The sequence below is a fragment of the Daldinia decipiens genome (assembly GCF_022478715.1).
Source record: "Daldinia decipiens strain CBS 113046 unplaced genomic scaffold F4813scaffold_17, whole genome shotgun sequence".
NCBI classification, from domain to species: Eukaryota; Fungi; Ascomycota; class Sordariomycetes; order Xylariales; family Hypoxylaceae; genus Daldinia; species Daldinia decipiens.
The window spans coordinates 29,985-48,180 of record NW_026054560.1 but is presented as its reverse complement, the minus strand read 5'-3'; the positions used below and the strand labels follow the sequence as shown (position 1 = coordinate 48,180).

Genomic DNA, 18,196 nt, shown 5'->3' with positions numbered 1-18,196 from the left:
AGGGAGCTAGCTATGCTTGCAGGCTTGCAGGCTTGCAGGCTTGATAAGAGCAAGTTTGGGATTTGGGAAGTTGCGCCTGTTTCTTTATGATTGTTGCTATAACTATTTCTATTTCTCTCTGGACTTAAAGAGCCCAGAGGAATAGACTTAATTTAAGGAGTCAATCGCGCTACTTGATTTCCCAACATATTCCCAACATACTCATATTATCTCGCTAGGTATTTAATTGTTATCGCAAAATTGCTTCCCTAGATGAGGAGAAGGAAAAAAAAAAAACTCCAGCCCAATAATCATGTCGAATGACGTCGAGGGGCAATTCCTGCACCAGTAGATAACCTGAAGTACAGTGGTTGTGGATCTATGTCTGCTATATGGACCCGTCAATCAATGTCTAGATCCTCTAGCACTCCGCTTTTTCCTCTGCCCAGTTTACAAGGTAACAGACGATTGGTATTTTCAATGACGAAGTAGTATGTTGGGCTGAAAATATGGATTTCGCAGATGAAGCGTAAATGCCATGTCATCACATCTATCAAATAAATTCTAAGTTGTTTATGGGTGTTTGTTTGAACGACATTAAGAAAACATAGGTAGTTTAGGGTACCTAATGTATAGAGCTTAGAGTTGAAAGCTCTTGCGGGGCATATGTTAGCTTAGGCCTAAGATGATGTACTGATGTATAGCATCCCCCGCCAAAATGGAGCCCCGCATTACATAATTGCGTAAGGTTCCTTTCAAGTCCCTATGTTGGATCATCGCTGCTGGATCTCACTTCAATAACGCGTCCGATACAGGAGGCGCAACCCAACGCCCTCTAGGCATTATATCGAATTTAGTCTTCATTGGTTTCAAACATAAGGCGAATAGTACTTTGGGTACGATACAGAATACATGTCATAGTCGCATTCTACTTTAATTTTATTGGCTTGAAATATACCGTGCCTATCCTTTCAAAACACATGTACGCCTTCATGCCGACTACAACGTTAAAATTATAGAAATAAATAGTATCCATTGGAGGACCACCTCTACCAGCGCCAATATGAGGTCGGTCCTCGTAAGGCGTCGCATATTGCCACTTTCCGTCTTTCCAAGAACCCATTATCGAGCCCTGTCGGCCACTACCACCTTTCGTATTGCGAGACGCAGCTCGGAATTCAACTCGGGCTTTACGAGTAGCTATGATCCAAACGAAGAAGGGCGCGGCCCTATGTTCTCTAAGAACACATTCGGGGTGCCTCAATTCTACCCCCGAGACCTTAAGAAACGAGTCGACGAATATGTAGTCGGACAAGATCGGGCAAAGAAGACAATATCTTCCGTCATCTTTAATCATTACCAGAACGTACGGCGGCGGCAACATCAAGAGGAACAGGAGAGAAAGAGAGACGAGAAGCTTATGCGGCAGGCTATTGCCCGCGATCGTAATGCGAGGGAGAGGGAGCCGAATCCTGTTGAAGGTTGGCATAATCTAGAATCAATGACTCGACGGCATCGCGCTGACGATATATCTGAAGATGAGTATCCGGGCCAGTATAATACTATACAGAACATGCACCAGGAATGGCAACATGTTGAGCAGAAAGTTGATTTCTATATACCCGAAGATGCTAGTCGAGCACCGGCTGTGAAGATTGATAAAAGTAATTTGCTACTATTAGGCCCGACTGGTGTTGGGAAAACCTACATACTTGAGTAAGTGTCCACGTGCTGCCGGTATACATATACCCCTTAGTTAACCCTTAGTAGAACATTGAGCAAGCAGATTAACGTCCCCTTCACTATCTGCGACTGCAACTCCTTCACCCAAGCCGGTTACATAGGCCAAGATGTCGAGACATGTATTGAAAGATTGTTAATAGAGTCTAACTACGACGTGAGAGCTACGGAGCAAGGGATAGTAGTCCTCGACGAATTTGACAAGATTGCCAAACGCGAGACAATAAATGGGAGAGATGTAGGTGGCGAGGGCGTGCAGCAGGCGTTGTTAAAGCTGGTTGAGGGGACGAAAGTTACCATCAATGTCAAGGACAACCGCTCGTCATCTTCATCGCGTTCGGCAAGCCCTATCACTACTAATTATACCGGCCCGGGATCCTCAAATTCTACTTCGGGGCCTCAACCGACGCTACCTGCTGCTGGAAAGGTGGATCAATATACCATCGACACGAGCAACATATTGTTCGTCATGTGCGGAGCTTTCGTCGGTCTCGATAAGGTGATACTGAATCGAGTATCCAAGTCCAGCATGGGCTTCGGTTCCGAGCTCCGTAGTCGGCCTACCCCCGGAAGCAAAGCGGACCTGCCGCCGGCATTATTCAATCACCTTCCCCACCGCCCTCCGAACGGTGAGGATACCGCGACTCTAACAGCGTTGGACCTCGCGACGTCCGAGGACTTACAAGGTTTCGGGTTCATCCCCGAACTGATCGGACGCGTGCACAACATAGTAGCACTATCCCCGCTGTCGCGATCAGATCTACTTAGAATTCTAACAGAACCGCGCAACTCACTAGTCGCACAGTACACAGCGCTGTTCGAAACATACCCTTCGAACCTTTTCTTTACTCAGAAAGCATTGCAAGCCATCGCGGAACGCGCGGAAAAAGCGCAGACGGGTGCGCGAGGTCTCAAGATGGAGATGGAGCGCGTGTTGGCCGAGCCTATGTTCGACGCGCCTACGCACTACGTACTGGTCACCGAGAAAGCCGTACGCGGCGAAGAGAAAGTCGGCTACTGGGGTAAAGACGGCAGACTCGAAGTCGAGAGGCTGATACGCGAAGAAGATGGCCTGGCCGGTGTCCCGGGGCAAGAAGCTCACGGCAGGGAGATCGTAAGCAGTCTCGGCGACTATCGCGAAGCTGGCCAGAGCGGGGCTTAAAGGATAGATATAGTTAATTGAGATTGTGAAGTATTTGCCTCATCGCAAAGGGTTTTGTTTGGGATACCTGGCGTGGTGTTGGTAAGGGAATGGGGTTTCTATGGCTTCGGGCATATTCAGCATAGCCGTCTTACATTAGGCGGTTTGGTGTTAGGGATATTGGAGGGCAATAGGGTATGCGAGGGAAATAGGTATATATATATATAACTTAAAAAGCGCTGAAGTAGCTTCGCGTATACCTCGATTATGAATTTGAATGGATGATGCATGGATTGTACAGAATACTAAGCTGCCTATATAACTGTCAAATTCGATTTGAGTAACAACTGTGCCTGTTTCCTGTTTCCTGTGGTACGCGTGCATGTTTGTCTAACCATCTAAACTTTTACTCTGTGTAAGGTATATATACATCTAACCAAATAGCTATGCAAATAGGCACTTATGGTTTGCTCACTTCTTCAAACGGTCAGTCGACTCATTATCATGGATTTGTATTGTGCCTATTTATCCATACTCGTCCTAGTTTTTCTACTGAAGAACTCACCTCAAGTTTTAGGTTCAATAGTGAATTACATATGTTGATGAAGATAGAAGCGCGGAATGGCACTGTTTAGTTGTAGAGCACAAGCAGTAGCACTTGATGCGACAGAGGATTTATAGAACGGCATAGAAGGTTTGTTTCTTCTTGTACATATTTACAACGCCAGGCGTGGTCTAGTCGACTAACCTGCTTCACCTAGGCACGAGGACCGGATCCCAGCTGGAACTAAAATCGGTGTCTCTGATGTGCTGCTGTTGTTGTTGTTGCTCGAGCTTGCGATTGCCAAACTGCTTTTGCTTCGGATAGCCAATGCGCCCCCGCCGCCTACTACTCCATCCCACTCCAGTTGCTTTTTTATTTTGTACATGGAAGTTAATGCCTTGCACTGCGATTATATGGGACAAATGGAAAGATTTTTGGAGACCAGAGTAGGTTTGGTTACGTAGGTAGGTAGGTAGGTATTAAAGAGGCTAGGTCTAGTACGTCTACTGCTTGGGCGGCGACTGAACCATACCCGCGCCGCTGTAGTTTTCGGACGAGAGACCGGTAAGAGGCTCGGCACGTTGGTTCTGTTATAAGTTAGTTCAAAAACCCTTTGCAAAATCAATATCAGTCCTTCTCACCTTGAGGTACTCGTTGGAAGCCTCCTGCCATTCCTTGGTCATAGTGCTGGGACCGGAACCGCCGAACGCGCGCATTGTGGCGAAAAGAACGAAACTAGTAAATAGGCCGAGTGCGGTGTATAGAGCGATCTTGCGACCCTCATCGGCGGGGGGTGCAGCGCGAGGACCGTGAGCGCCGAAGGCGATCCAGTAGGCTGTTGAGGGGTGTCAGTCCGTGATGTCTTCAAATACATGAATCGTGAATGGCTAGATCAAGCCGTGCGGGTCCACTCTTCATTCCGGAACGTTGTATATGGAAATGCACCCCAATCCCAATAGCCCAACAGTGATGGCAAGATGTTTTGAAGCCCAAATCGAGACTCAATGGTGCTATATCGAAGAATCGCAAATGCTACGTACCGGCCTTCTTCTCTTGAAGGGTGAGTTCGGCCCAGTTCTCCTTCATGCGGTCTCGCAGGGCCATCCACAGCTCGGCCTGCTCAGTCTGAGGCAAGCCTTCCCATCGCTTCTCGATGTTGGCTAGGGTCGGGTTCGAGATAGCGTGCGTGGAAGCGGCAGCGCGGGGGACCATAGTCGTCGTTCTGCTGGCCCGGAGGGCGCCGCGCAGGAGTGAGGTTGTGGTTGTGCGCATCATTGTGACTTATGTCTTGAAGAAGAAAAAAGATTTCAGACAAAAATTTCAACAATGCCGTTTGGGTCGGTCGGGAGAGCGGAGATGTGGGTCGATTGAGGCGGTTGCGAGGCCTGCTGGACGATGAAGTGGGATCGCGGGAGGGTTCTGAACGACGGATGCTGTTGGAGCTTTCGTTTTTGGGGCCAAATTCAATTGAGAGTCTTTTTTTCGATTAAGATTTAGTAGTCGTATGATGTTGTGGAGCCAATGGAGGAGCTGTTTTTGTGCCTCAGCAGCCTTAGGCAAGCTTTTACACTTGTAAATTCCAAGCTCTAGCCCAAAAGGCTGCTAGGGTCCTTACGGCTAAAATTCGGACCAAGGTAAACAAGTATGAAAGATAAGGTACGACGTCACACAAGGATCCGGGGAACTGATATGGACCTCTATATGTACGCACTGTTACCTAATGTATGTACCTACATAGGTACATACATAGTATATGTGTGAAAGATTTATGTATGATGTATTATTGAACGGCAATAGTCAACTATTAAATCTTTATTTATCTTGGCTCTCTATGCATTGAAATTATCTCTTAATAATAAGATAGGTAGGTAGCTATGGAGACGAGCAATACCCCTCCGAAAGTCTTTTATATTCGTAGTATTTATCAATTGCTAGTGTTCAACATCCTAGACTTAATCACTGTCTCGATGATTAATCGTCTAAGCTAATGACTTGATAAAAAAGACCAAAGGTATCTCGCATTGCTGGGTTAGCGTGAGCAGTTCGACTTAGTTCAAAAGACAACGCCACCTTTGAGCTATCCACTGCTATGGCGTTGATGATGCTCATTGGTATATCAAACAACAAAACCAGACCATGAGCTTGAGAACGTTGCTATTAAGCACCGGAGATATCTTCAGGCTTCGCAGTAACCGCTACCTCTGGCAATATAATTCATATGATGCCCAAGTAGGATTCATGAAGCTGGAACTATTCGATATACTGGGTATCTAGCGACTAAACATAGCTAGCGGTTGCGTGAAGTGTCCGTCTTGGGCGTTTTTTGTTGTGCGAGGTCCTTGACTTCGGGCACTTTATCTAGCTGCTGGTTATCTTTTACCAGGCGTTGCTGTGCCTTCTCTTGTTGCTCCCTGAATGCAGGATCTAGTGCATAATAAGCTAAATAAGAGGTTCAGTATTATCACATGTGCATTGTAAAGGAGCTATGGCCAATTCATACCGGTCCAAATTCCAAAGGCTACAGCAAGACCTACGGGAAGAGCGGCGCGAGTGAATGAACTCATATTTTCGAAGGTATAAGCGTTGGAGATGTTTTTCGAGGTGATAATGTTTGGTGTGATAATCGGCTTAGTGTTGAGGAAATATTGTCAAAAGAAAATCGATTATATTTGATTACAGCATATCTCTTGGATGGCTACACATTATCCCAGGATATGCATTAAAGAATTAAGTGGTGGTAGAATGCTGAAGACTTACAAGTTACAGGCCACTTTTAGGTAAGTCGGTACGTACATGGGTACATGATGTACCTTAGCCTGCCCCACCAATCGCTAATGCATGTACTTTTAACGCGTTTAAGTGTTTTTGACGCGTTGAGAGTCTTCATTATTGGCAACGTCTGCCTAATTTATATATCTACGTAACATGATTGAATTTCCCTTCGTTTCAATGTAGGGAAATGCATCTCGGACTCAATGGCGAAATGGAAGGAGCTTGGAGAGGTGCCAGATTCGGACGACGAAAGTGGTTTCGATAGCAGTCAAGAACTTGAACATGAATCTGAACATGACCTCCCACTTCAGCAAAGTGGTGTTAATATTTCAGATGAACCTGTCGTGGAGGGTCCAGCACTTGAGGATCAGAATGTTTGGGATATACCCTTATCATCTCAAGTCTCTAAAAATGAGCATAACGTAACCCGCAGTTCACCTCGACCACAATCACCACAATTACCACAAGCGCCCTCCGAGCTAGCAACGATTCATTATCCCGATTCATCCCCTCTTTCATCGCTGCCACCCCTTGAGCCTAGAGGTGACCCCGAGGACTCAACCAAAACCGCCGAGACTAGCAAAGTCGAGTTAAATGGGCCTCGAGTATCGGACGTAATTTCTCCTAGTTTGCCTAAACAATTCGTCAATGCAATCTTCGAGGTAGATGTCCCGGAGGAGGGCGAAGAGGATTCGATACAGGAAGCAGTTCGGTCCGGACGATCCTTGAGACCGCGGAAGCCAATCCAAGAGCATCCTTACTTGCTAGAGAGTGCACAATATAGCAAGACTCTCAAATCACATGGCGTGCGACCCTTGCGTATGCAAATCGAGGAGGCGGCGAGAAGAAGAAGGGAAGAGGAGGATTCCCAAGAACAAGATTATGAGGACGAAAGCCAATCTACTGTCAGAGAGCTGGCTCAGGAGGATTCGGGGGACAGTCAAACAGTACAACATCCTGATTTACTCGGTATATCTGATCTACCTGATCTACCTGAGGATGCCGATATGGAAGGGTTGTCAATCAGAAGTCCATCTCCACTCCCTGGACGCAGAGGTGCTGAGCCCAACATTTTTCTAGGGAGTTCGCAGGATGACGAACTTCCGGATCCGGCTGACACGGCCAAATGGAAGCTAGGAAAGAGACCAACCATGGTCGCTAAGAGACAGGCTTCACCTAAGGCCTCTGGGAAACGAAAGCTGCCGAAGCTGCACCAGCCTGTCAGGTTCGCGGGAGTCGTTTCGCCACGAGGGCAGGCTGATAGTGTATTTAATGTTCCACCATCACCGCCGCAAACGAGCCCAAGTTTCATGACCCGCACGTCGGTCACTAATACAGAACGCTCTCGACCTGTCACAACACTTACACCGAACCAAAGCAGTACGATATCATCAAGGAACCAAAGCCCTGCACTAGTAAACGAGAGCAATGGTTTGATTGACCTCATCATGATAGAAGACGGCGACGAGCTTGATAGCGGGCAAGATGCGGAATCTAGCGATTCCGAGAGCGACACTGAAGTGGCACGAGTCGCAATGAGGAGAAAGATGCGTGGCGTATTACCTGCTTCTTGGCTCCGACTTGATCAGCCAGGTACGCGCCGGAAAAGCCCCCAGGACATTCCGCAACGGAGCCCCGAACACTCACCGGAACGGACTCAGAGAAAAGGTGTAGCTCAACGCCGACAGGTCTCGCCTCGACCTGGTGCTGATGCGGCGCTGTTTCTTGATTCGGATGATGATGACGATGTAACTTTACGAGCTGAAGATCTTCACGAGTTTAATAATAACAATAATAATATCCCTATCTTTGAAGATGATGCTGGCTCTGTTATCGAAGATGACTCGATCGACTATATGCTCTCTGGGAATAAAAGGGCCCGCACGGATACCGATGGATTAGAACGACCTAAAAAACGGAGAAAAAATCAGCAAACAACATTTAAAGGGTATCTAGGCCAGCAAAAGCGGCAACAGAGGATCACTGGGCTGCTGAGTAGGACAAAAAGTACGACGACTCGACCGAATGCCAAGAGACGTGATACGGAGAATAATTCAGGTGGAAGACGTCACACAAAAGGACTTAGTAGAGCAGTAGCTAGTTCTACGCCGCCGCCCCAGCTCAGTATCCTGGATGTTGTCGAACCGAATGCGCCCCCTTTTATTCGCATAGCTGCTCGAACAGCGAACAGAAGGTCCGACAAGGGTAGATCAAGCCCGTCGAAGAAACATATTGCACTGGGGACGCGCGAGGATAATATTGATGCTACCAGCATCCTGAGGGACTGGAAAAGGGGTCGTATCAAGCCAAAGATTACAACCAGCGCTTCGACTAGGTCTCAAATCGAGTTACCGAAACCCCTTCGCTCTCTTTCTTATAATTCTGTTACCCAACCCCCAAAGGTCATATCCAAACCACGAAATCGTGTTGTGCCCTCAGGCCGCTTTTCGCAACCGCGGCGAATGGTTAAACAGGCGAGCATTGACAATTTTATGACCGTCGAAACGGGAACATCGTCTACACATACTCAATTGGACCATGGAACCTCTTTACCGAAGCGTTCTCAACTTGGCCGAACCAACTCCCTCAACGCGGCTTCGAGGCCTGCGCAACTTGAAGCAGTTGGAGAACAGATTGGGCGGCACGCTTTTGATGCACGGAAGAGAGCTCTCGACGCACTATATAGAAAGTCACGTAGGGAACTGCCCACGCCAGCGCGTATTGGGCTCGAACGACTTATAGGTCGCAATTTATCCTCTGAAAGCTCTAATAAGCATACTGGAAATTCGTCGTCTGGTGATGGTCCCGAAAGACTTCAACCCGCAACAGGACGAAAGCGTTTAAAGTTCCGGAAACATTTTCAACCTCAACACGTAGATACTACTGCACCCCAATATGCACATGCTAATGATCCTCTGCCTCGCGAAGTGACTCTGACAAGTCCTATTGCCGAAGTGGTACACGCCTCGGAATCCGCTGGCAAATTATTAGGACTTGGCCCATTCGGCACACATTACACCCAGCACTTCGAGATATTCCCGCTCGAGCTTGGTGTTTTCTTCCATGAGAGTACAGTTCTTGGGAGTGGCCGACTGGTCAAGGCGCTGGATGAAAAGTCCCGTGATAGCTTTCATCACCCAAGGGGCCGTGCTATATTCGTTCTCGGCGAGAAGACACTACGGTGGGGTCAGTGGGATGCTCAAACTTCATCAGAATTAGGCATTGTTTTGGACTGGATAGTGGAATATCTCCACTCGGAGTCTCCTGACATTAGTTGGGGTATAACTCCGGTACAAGCTGCAGACTTTGTACTGGAATATTTTCAGGACCACATAAGCTTCTCAGACGAAGAGAGCGAGAAACATTTTGCGGGTCGAGCTTTGGAAACACTGCAAACCTTTGTGCAACGCTTAGAGATTCTGCCGCTCCAATCTCAAGATCAGGCTCGGCCACTAATAGATGTGATGAGCCGTGGTCTGGTTATTTCATTTCAAACCTTGCGGATATGCCATAGTCTCAGCCAACTCTCAGAGACATTTCAGCTTGAAGATGTACTGGGCAAGATGGCCAAAAGGGCAGCTCGTGAATTACTTGCGAGAGAGCTGGCAGATATACGGAACTTGTACCATGATTTACAACGCATACCCTTGCGTGAAAGAGGTATTCGGAACGAGCAATATTCGGTGACCTGCTGGGTCATACTCATCCGAGTGCTCGAAGAGTCTCGTATTCCGAGGTCCGGGTTCTGGGATATTGTCTCTTCTGTCATCTCAAGTACGGATCTGAACTCCGTCAACGATGCGCACACTTTTGAGCGTATCTGGTACGATCTGTTCACTTTACTCCCTCTTGGTGAATTTGACAGTTCTGGGGTCGTTGTTCCGGGTACCAGGCATACTATCCCCTTAGAGGGTTGGGTCTTGCCGCAAAAACTACTCAGACGGGTCTTCCAGCTATATGAGAGTAATTCCCGACAAGCGCCTAGTTTCAATGATTATTGTCGAGGTGTGGTTGGTCGTTGCCACTATCTTGTGGAACAATGGGGATGGCGAAAGTCCAATGGCATAATAGGGACAATCTTTGATTTCTTTGCTGCTCGAGGTCTCTCTCATCTGAGGAATGAGGAAGTATACAAATCACCGGAATTCCTAGAGCATCTAGCAGCATCTCCGTCGCTTGCTATCGTACCGGAAGATCGATGCTTTCATATTTTTCTGAAGCTTCTTGCACTGTCTATCAAGCGGCTTGAAAATCACGGCTTAACGAAAGATGCTAGGAACATGCTGGCAAGAGTTCTACCAAATCACAATCGGCAATATGAGAAGGAGAAAGACATACATGAGAGTGAATTGGCTGCACTAAGAAATCATCATGATCTTCTTTGCACACTTTACTGGGCCGCGCCGCCAAGTTTACGGCCTTCTGTACAGACGATTGAAAAACTGATACTACCTGGTAGTTCTCACAAAGAAGCATGCTTGATCGGCTTACGAGCCTGGGGCCAACTATCACGATTCGTGATCTCTTCGGAAGAGGACACTTACGGATACAAACCGTTTGCTGATTGGCAGAAAAATATTTTTCAACATGCAATAGAACAATACTTGTCAGCCGAATCGGATATTCAACAGCAACTTCTGAATATGTCCAAAGACGTTTCGAGAAATATAAGTCGAGATATGGTCAACGCAGTTGTGAGGCTGAACAGGAAAGGCGCAATGGATGTAATACACTTCTCGATGAAGGGATTCTTGAGTGTCATTCGGCTCGCCCCGACGCTTGGTGCCGTTTCTTTTGCGTTGAATCATTGTATGTCAATACTTTGTATACTTGAATAACTTTTGCTGACATTCTCAAGATCAACTAGAACAGGTTTTTACCCGTTTTCCATTCACGTCAGCAGACTTCGACTGGAGTAGCTTGCGGGTTGCTCTGGATATCGTTGAATACTACGTTACTCGAGTCGAAGAGTTCTTCAGCCAGGGTTTGGTCTCAGCTGATCACTCATGGCATGGAGAAGATGCTATTATGGTAAATTCTTTCCCCTTGAATATCTGGTTTCTACTTATTAATACCTGCTTAGCTTGTTGAACGTAAAATAGCCACCCCTTTCGTCTCAATGATTCGTACTATTATTGGTATGGAGTTTAAAGACCTTGGGCTTGGTCCTACGAGTGATCGCTCTATATGCATGGAACAGGCTGTATTACTTTCTGGGCGGCTAGCAGCTCGGCTAACTCATGCCCGACTTTTGGTAGGCATATTTGATACAATGTATGCGTTACAAGCTAACATATATGTAGCGTGTTTCCCAATTTTTTACGTCCGGAAAGTACAGTTTATTCCAGACTACGCCGAAGGCTATTGATTCCCCCTCAAGAAAATATCACACTCTCTTCCTGGCCATGCTAATTGAGCAGGACGTGGATGATTTTAAGGTAGGGTTCCCCTGTACGTCGTAGTTAGGCTTCGCTAACTATGTTCAAGGATCTGGGCGGCTCGATTCTAGACCTCTTCCTAAAGGAACTCGTGAAACCTTGGAAATTTCTGGCCTACGAGAACCGCCTTGCTCTTGCAATCAAACGCCATGGCGATCCATATTTGAAGGATGCGGTCATAGAAGGTGGAAATAGCCCCGACTACAATTCAAATAGGGCATTATTTAGCCGTAAGTATTATTCTAACAGGTTATGAAATCTACTTCTAATGCCTAGCTAGATACCGTTGCCATGATGCGTAAGACGTTACGGTTTGTAGAAACAAACCAAAAACAGCAACTGCTATCGCAGTTCTCGAAGGCCCTGAAGAGTACGATGGATCAGATGAAGCTTGATCTAAAGTCGATCACGTTGGACTCGTCCGAGCACATGGATTATATCGAGTTTGTTCGGTCAATCGTCACAGTGATTAGATCACAGGACCTCTGCCCTGTGGACTCATATTTCTACCAGATCAGCCGGGAATATTCCCCTTCCAGCCAAGACCCTCGCCTGCAAATAGCAGGCATACTATCGTGGGGTCTCAAGCTAGAAGAAGGAGATAACAAGGCAACGCCCGGGCTCTTCTATCTCCTGTTCCCTAACTTTAAGCTAGCACTCGCCAATGGTAAACTCGGAAATGAAAGAGCCATCCTTCAACAGGGGATGGGTAATATCCACGTCTCTTCCTTCGTACTGAGCAAGATGCTCCCGGCAATCATAAAGACTGCATTTCAAGTCCCTACAGGGTGGATAATACTAGACACCTATGTTAGTGCATTCGAAGCTCTACTTACAGCACCCTGTATCTACAGAGAAATGGGCAGGGAGGACATGAGTGGACTTCTAGTCGTCTTGAAGATCGTCTTAGCCAGCATTGGAGAGCTCCGGACCCTTGATGCTACCGCATTACACGATGAGTATATTTACACACTTATTCAAACCATACATCTTCTCAATTTGCTCTCGCCGTCATTAACGGCATATCTGATCAATGAGCCAACTTCCGAGGTAGCAATCGATATCACAGAAGCAGTTGAGACATTTACAAAATTTACACGAGAAGCTGGAAATTACGTTTCCAACCTTCTCAATAACAGGAGTTGCGGAACATATTTAGACATACAGAGTCCAGTAACTATGGATTCAAATAGATTTTTTCAAGGTCTCCAAAGACAAGGGGTCGGTTTCTCAATAGAACCTGATGAACACATTACAAGGTTCGCAAATCACATGGTACGAGATATCAAGGAGAATTGGGTGTCGAACGGTTCGACTATTAGTGTTAGGGGGCCATCCAGAGCGCAGGGGCATACATCGACGCAGTCTGGACAGGGGACTCTGGTACCTAGGTGGGACTCGAGGATGCTGATGCAAGCTCTTAATAAAGAGCTTCGGGAGTGGAATTATGCTAATGATTTGGCGGCGGCGACTTCAAGACTCGCTGGATTGCCACTTGATGAATTTCTATTCTAACTAGTATAAATGAATCTAGCGTGACGTTAAGGGGATAATAACCTCGGACGTTATAGAAATGAAATTATTTGGATTGTTATAATAATGCTATGTCGTAGAAAAGAGAATAATAGGTATTATGTCGTATCAATAGGGGTTGGGTTAGGTTAGGTAATGGCACATGGATGTCTGACCTCAGTTATGATGTAGGTACAAGGTACATGTAGTTACATAGTATTAAAAGTACGTACTTCTATGGGGGCGCGACGCTTGGGCCACGGCAAATTCCGAAGTTTTCGACGTCAGCCAACATCGAATTTCTTATGTATTTCCCTTCTTACAATATCGCAAGCCATGCATTCGCCTGCTCACGCTGAGCGCCAATTCTCCGAATGCATACTCGGTCGCTACGTGCCTTTCGCTCAGCGGCACTTAGCTTACAGAAACCTCCATTAGCGACACATTCTGGTCGACTTTTTCACGCTTCTACCCCTGTCAGAGCTGCCGATGATGGCAATACCGGGCCCCGCGACGATGGAAGTAAGCCTGAGAAGGAGAACGGGGCTGGAGAGAACGACAATGGGGACGAAAACTTATTCGGAGATAATATTTCGACGACGGATGGGAAGAATCAGGGTCGAAAGAGGCCCGGAAATGGCTCCTTGAAGTCTCGCATCGTGCGCAATCGGAGACCTGAAGAGCTACCCCCTGTCCATGTGCCTAGGTCGTTTCTTTCCAAAGCTATTAGTCGTTCTGGAGATGCCGAGACGCATTCTGCACTTAGCAAGATTAGTGAGAAGGATGCACGTATTATGCTGGAGGATGCATTATTCCATTCGCCAAAGGAGCGAATGTTGGATGCGCATCTCGCTTATCTAGTCGAAGCTACGGCATGGACCGATGAGACGCTAGCTGAAGTTCGACAAATCCTAGGCTCTGATATAAATACGGATTTGATACAAAGAAAGGGGAATGTCTTGGTTGCTGCCGCTTTCTGGGCTGCGGTCATGTCGGCTCGGGCAACCTACGGAAAGAAGGCGGTCGATCAGTTGCATGAGCAGAATCCGGTTTCAAATTCGGGGGATCTACTCGCGGCTCTCACATACGGAAGACTATTCGCCGCGGGAGAGGAACTGCCACAGCTAAGCCATGCTAAGCAAATAATTGACAATGCGTTGAACGACTCTCCTCTGGAAGCGTCCATCGTCAGTTGGTTTGAGGAGGAACTGATCGAGGATATTATAGCCTCCGTCAACGCGGATCTGTTAATACAAGCCCCAGAGAATGTCAAGCTCGCAGATCTACGACGGCCTATTACAATCATCAATATACCTGAGAGCTTGGGGTATTTCGTACCCCACGACATCTTACGCCACGTTGCTACTGAGCTAGAGGCTGATGTCCTACACCTAAAGGCTTCCGATATTGCGTACATCGTTGGTAGTTACCTTGGCCAAGACGCTGTAAGAGCGCCCGGCGCGATATCACAACTGGGATATAAAGCTGCAGAGAATAGCGGAAGATTAAAACAAAATCGCTCCGCTGAGGAAGCGGACGAATTTGAGGATGCTAGGTTGCCTTTCCTCGTGCGTGATGATGGACGTAGGAAAGAGAGCAAGAATTACTTGGTACTAATGGACGAATACCTAAATGGATCAACCCGAAAAAAAGAGGACGATCTTTGGAAGGACCTCAAATTGAACGCGGTACTGGAAGAGCTTGTCCACTGTGCTGATTCCGAGCTTCCCGAGCAGAGATCGCTCATCGTTCACATTAATGACTATAACGCTATCACTATGGATACGGCATGCGGTGCCGTGATCATAGCCAAACTTCGAAAAATCGTCGATGCACTCTGGGCAGACGGTCGAAAAATCGTGTTAGTCGGGTCTTGTTCAACTAAGGGCGCGCCGAAGCCTTATATCAGCAACTTGAGAGAACTCGAAGCATTAGAACGCGTGATTACTCTCCGCCCAGCCACTGAAGAGTACATAGCGCGAAATGCATTGATGAGTGGAATTATGTCCGATACTACAAGCGTAAGGGTAAACAAAATCATATCTGGAGTTAGCAGTGCAATGGCAAGACGAATCATGTTTGAGAACAAGCGCCAATATCTGGAGGCGAGGGATTTCATAAGAGAAAATGAGGAGAATCTTGTGAGAATACTGTCGTCTATGATTGAGCCTCCCTCCGAATCCCTAATAGCGACAACCGGGAACATTAATTTGAGTCAAATAGACTACAGAAAGCTACCAGAGCCATGGTCGAAGAGCATTTTGCCTCTTAACGAGGTGTATCGCATCGCAACCATGATGATTGGTTACTCTAAGGACCTAAGCGATGTATTTAACATTGAATCCCTAGAACGAGTTGTCGACATAGTCAAAAGACATGAGAGGTTAAGAGACAGATATGCCAAGATCACAGCGGCAGGAGAAAAGAACCAGCGAAGAGAAGCGAAAGAGCTTACCGACGCACGCAAGCTCCTCTCTTCAGAAGAGGACCACGAAGAGAGGCTTGAGTCAGGTCTTGTGAATGCACAGGATATTCGCACTACATTTCAGGATGTCCACGCACCGAAGGAGACAATCGAGTCGGTTAAGATGCTAACTACGCTTTCTCTGATCCGACCTGAGGCTTTCTCTTATGGCGTCCTTGCTACGGATAGAATCCCGGGGTGTCTTTTATACGGACCTCCCGGTACGGGCAAGACGCTATTAGCGAAAGCCGTGGCTAAAGAGAGCGGGGCTAATATGATCGAGATCTCGGGTGCATCTATCAATAACAAATTCGTCGGCGAGAGCGAGAAGAACGTGCGGGCCTTGTTCCGGTTAGCTAAGAAGAAGGAGCCGCTAGTAATCTTCATCGATGAAGCGGATGCGCTTCTCGGCGCTCGAGGCAGACGTGACCTAGGTTCCCGCCGTGAGACGATCAACCAGTTCCTACGCGAGTGGGACGGGATGGACAAAACAAAGGCTTTCATCATGGTAGCGACGAACCGGCCATTCGACCTCGACGAAGCTGTGCTCCGGCGACTACCCCGCAAGCTACTAATCGATCTCCCGCTCGAGGCAGATCGCGCAGCAATCCTCCGAATCCACCTCAAAGACGAAGTCCTAGACGAGGAGTCCGTTTCCATCGAAAACATCGCCAAGCGCACGCCTCTATACTCTGGCTCGGACCTCAAGAACGTGTGCGTGGCAGCGGCCATGGCGGCGGTCAAAGAGGAGCTGGAGCTAGAGCAGCAGCAGCAGCAGCAGCAAGAAGGCAAACCCGAGGAGAGTAGCGACAGCATGAAGAGGCGCGTGCTCGCGGCCCGGCACTTCGACAAGGCGCTCCGGGAGATCGGGGCTAGCGTGTCGGAGGACATGGCGACGCTGACGGCGATCCGCAAGTTCGACGAGAAGTACGGGGATGGTGGGGCCGCGAAGCGTAGGCGGAAGGGTATGGGGTTTGGGGTGGGACCGGAGGCGGTGGATACGTTGGAGGCTAGGGTCAGGCGTGGGAGGTGAGGGGGGGTGGTTGGTTGATTGGCCACTACATACAGGTTGGGTTGTGTATAGGTAGGCTGTGGCTGGAGGTGAGGCTGGATGTCTGTATATTAGGTGATATACTAGCCTTACGATGCATCTAGTGTGTGTACTGGATTGATAATAGCCTGACTTTTGTCTTCCACCCCTATTCTTCCCCTTTTTGCAGTTCCAAGGTTCTGGCCATTCCCCCCCCTTCTGCCTCAGTTCATTTTATTTCTACTAACCTCTTCGTTGGTTCTAAGAGCTTGGAACATCGCTTGCCTATAGATTCCCCGTTCCATTGCCGGCGGTCCTCATCTTCCAGCCCACTGCTTATAGATTTCATGTCGTGTAACCCCAGATGCAACCTCGTCTCTTTATCTCATCCCTGCTTCCACCCTATTTTGCGTATGCCTTATAAGTTGGGCGACTTGGGGGCCGTAGACGGACCTATCAACTCACATCTCGAACCGCCGACATTTGCTTTTCAAAATGGCTTACACCCTATTTCTTCATGTACCTCCTTCATTGCGTCTTAAAGCAGAACTATGTCTCTTTAGTGTCGAAGAAAAATATATCGCTTCTCCCGTGTCTTAACAGACCTCCTTTTCTTCTAGCAAGCACACCATCTCTCTAATCAAATCCTCTTGTCGCTCTTCTAAACTTCTTGCTCCTTTAACAAAGCTACATCGCCAAGATGTCAGAGAACCTCCAACACTTTGACTTCAATGTTTCGTTGGGCGCCAACGAGCACACCTTCGACTTTAATGACTTGGTCAACACGCCTCTCATTGAACAAGACGAGCAGGAACCAGTTCTCGACTTCGACTTCTTCAATAACTGGGTCAATACGCCTCCCGTTGAACAAGACGAGCAGGAACCAGTTCTCGACTTCTTCAATAACTGGGTCAACACGCCTCCCATTGGACAAGAAGAGCAGGGATCAGTTCTCGACTTCCCCCCGCTATCTGATGCTACTGCAACTATCGTGGAACCGTAAGAGTTTTTTTTTAGCATCTGCTAATAATTAGGGTGAATGAATAGAGGAAAAATTGAGCTATCACTTGGTCATATGACTAACTACGCAATTGCAAATTCGAATAAAATGGTATCCGCTTAAACCGAAAACGATTTTATTAAATTTAAATAACCCTTTTTTAAAACGTTGACATTTTTGTTTTTATTTTTTAATTTTCGTTTTCTTTATGCTTGTTTTGTTATTAAAATTAACCATACTCGTTAATTAGCGACCGTTTTCCCGGCCGCAAACCTTAAAATAGCACCCGCCTGCTTATTATTCCATAACATCCGCCCGCTCGCTATTCTTGCGAGTGTTATAAAAAAAAATAGCGTAGCAAAACCGATTTTTCGAGAAGTAAAATTTTGAAGATGTTTTTAAATTGTTTAAAATTTTTATATTTAAATTTTTGAATAGGTTATTAAAAATAAGCGCCAAAAATAAAACCGAAAAATAGCGTATAATATATAAATAAAATAAATAGATAACTATTATTAATATTGAATAATCTATAGCCGCTAATTATTATAAATAAATTTTTTAATAAAGTTTATA

The 18,196-nt window shown here is 46.9% G+C and overlaps 5 protein-coding genes across 5 annotated transcripts; 3 read left to right on the top strand and 2 right to left on the bottom strand.

Moving 5' to 3' along the window:
• The first annotated feature begins 766 nt into the window (after positions 1–766).
• Positions 767–3,175, top strand: F4813DRAFT_359725 (P-loop containing nucleoside triphosphate hydrolase protein). The gene is made up of 2 exons (XM_049243360.1): positions 767–1,695; positions 1,750–3,175. Exons 1-2 carry the CDS (start codon positions 1,043–1,045, stop codon positions 2,879–2,881), a joined length of 1,785 nt encoding a protein of 594 aa, XP_049099347.1. The 5' UTR covers positions 767–1,042; the 3' UTR covers positions 2,882–3,175.
• Positions 3,176–3,510: 335 nt separating this feature from the next.
• On the bottom strand, positions 3,511–5,258 carry F4813DRAFT_75183 (cytochrome c oxidase subunit IV). Its single transcript, XM_049248862.1, has 3 exons — positions 4,445–5,258; positions 4,046–4,239; positions 3,511–3,991 (listed from the first exon to the last, which is right to left on the bottom strand). Exons 1-3 carry the CDS (start codon positions 4,677–4,679, stop codon positions 3,908–3,910), a joined length of 513 nt encoding a protein of 170 aa, XP_049099346.1. The 5' UTR covers positions 4,680–5,258; the 3' UTR covers positions 3,511–3,907.
• Position 5,259: 1 nt separating this feature from the next.
• F4813DRAFT_75182 (uncharacterized protein) lies at positions 5,260–6,123 on the bottom strand. Its single transcript, XM_049248861.1, has 2 exons — positions 5,905–6,123; positions 5,260–5,843 (listed from the first exon to the last, which is right to left on the bottom strand). Exons 1-2 carry the CDS (start codon positions 5,966–5,968, stop codon positions 5,692–5,694), a joined length of 216 nt encoding a protein of 71 aa, XP_049099345.1. The 5' UTR covers positions 5,969–6,123; the 3' UTR covers positions 5,260–5,691.
• A 156-nt stretch (positions 6,124–6,279) lies between these two features.
• On the top strand, positions 6,280–13,211 carry F4813DRAFT_359720 (Mus7/MMS22 family-domain-containing protein). The gene is made up of 6 exons (XM_049243359.1): positions 6,280–10,985; positions 11,035–11,207; positions 11,260–11,430; positions 11,480–11,614; positions 11,664–11,844; positions 11,895–13,211. Exons 1-6 carry the CDS (start codon positions 6,380–6,382, stop codon positions 13,127–13,129), a joined length of 6,501 nt encoding a protein of 2,166 aa, XP_049099344.1. The 5' UTR covers positions 6,280–6,379; the 3' UTR covers positions 13,130–13,211.
• Positions 13,212–13,452: 241 nt separating this feature from the next.
• On the top strand, positions 13,453–16,862 carry F4813DRAFT_359719 (AAA-domain-containing protein). The gene has a single exon (XM_049243358.1). The coding sequence runs from the start codon at positions 13,501–13,503 to the stop codon at positions 16,621–16,623; it is 3,123 nt and encodes a 1,040-aa protein (XP_049099343.1). The 5' UTR covers positions 13,453–13,500; the 3' UTR covers positions 16,624–16,862.
• The last annotated feature ends 1,334 nt before the right edge of the window (positions 16,863–18,196 follow it).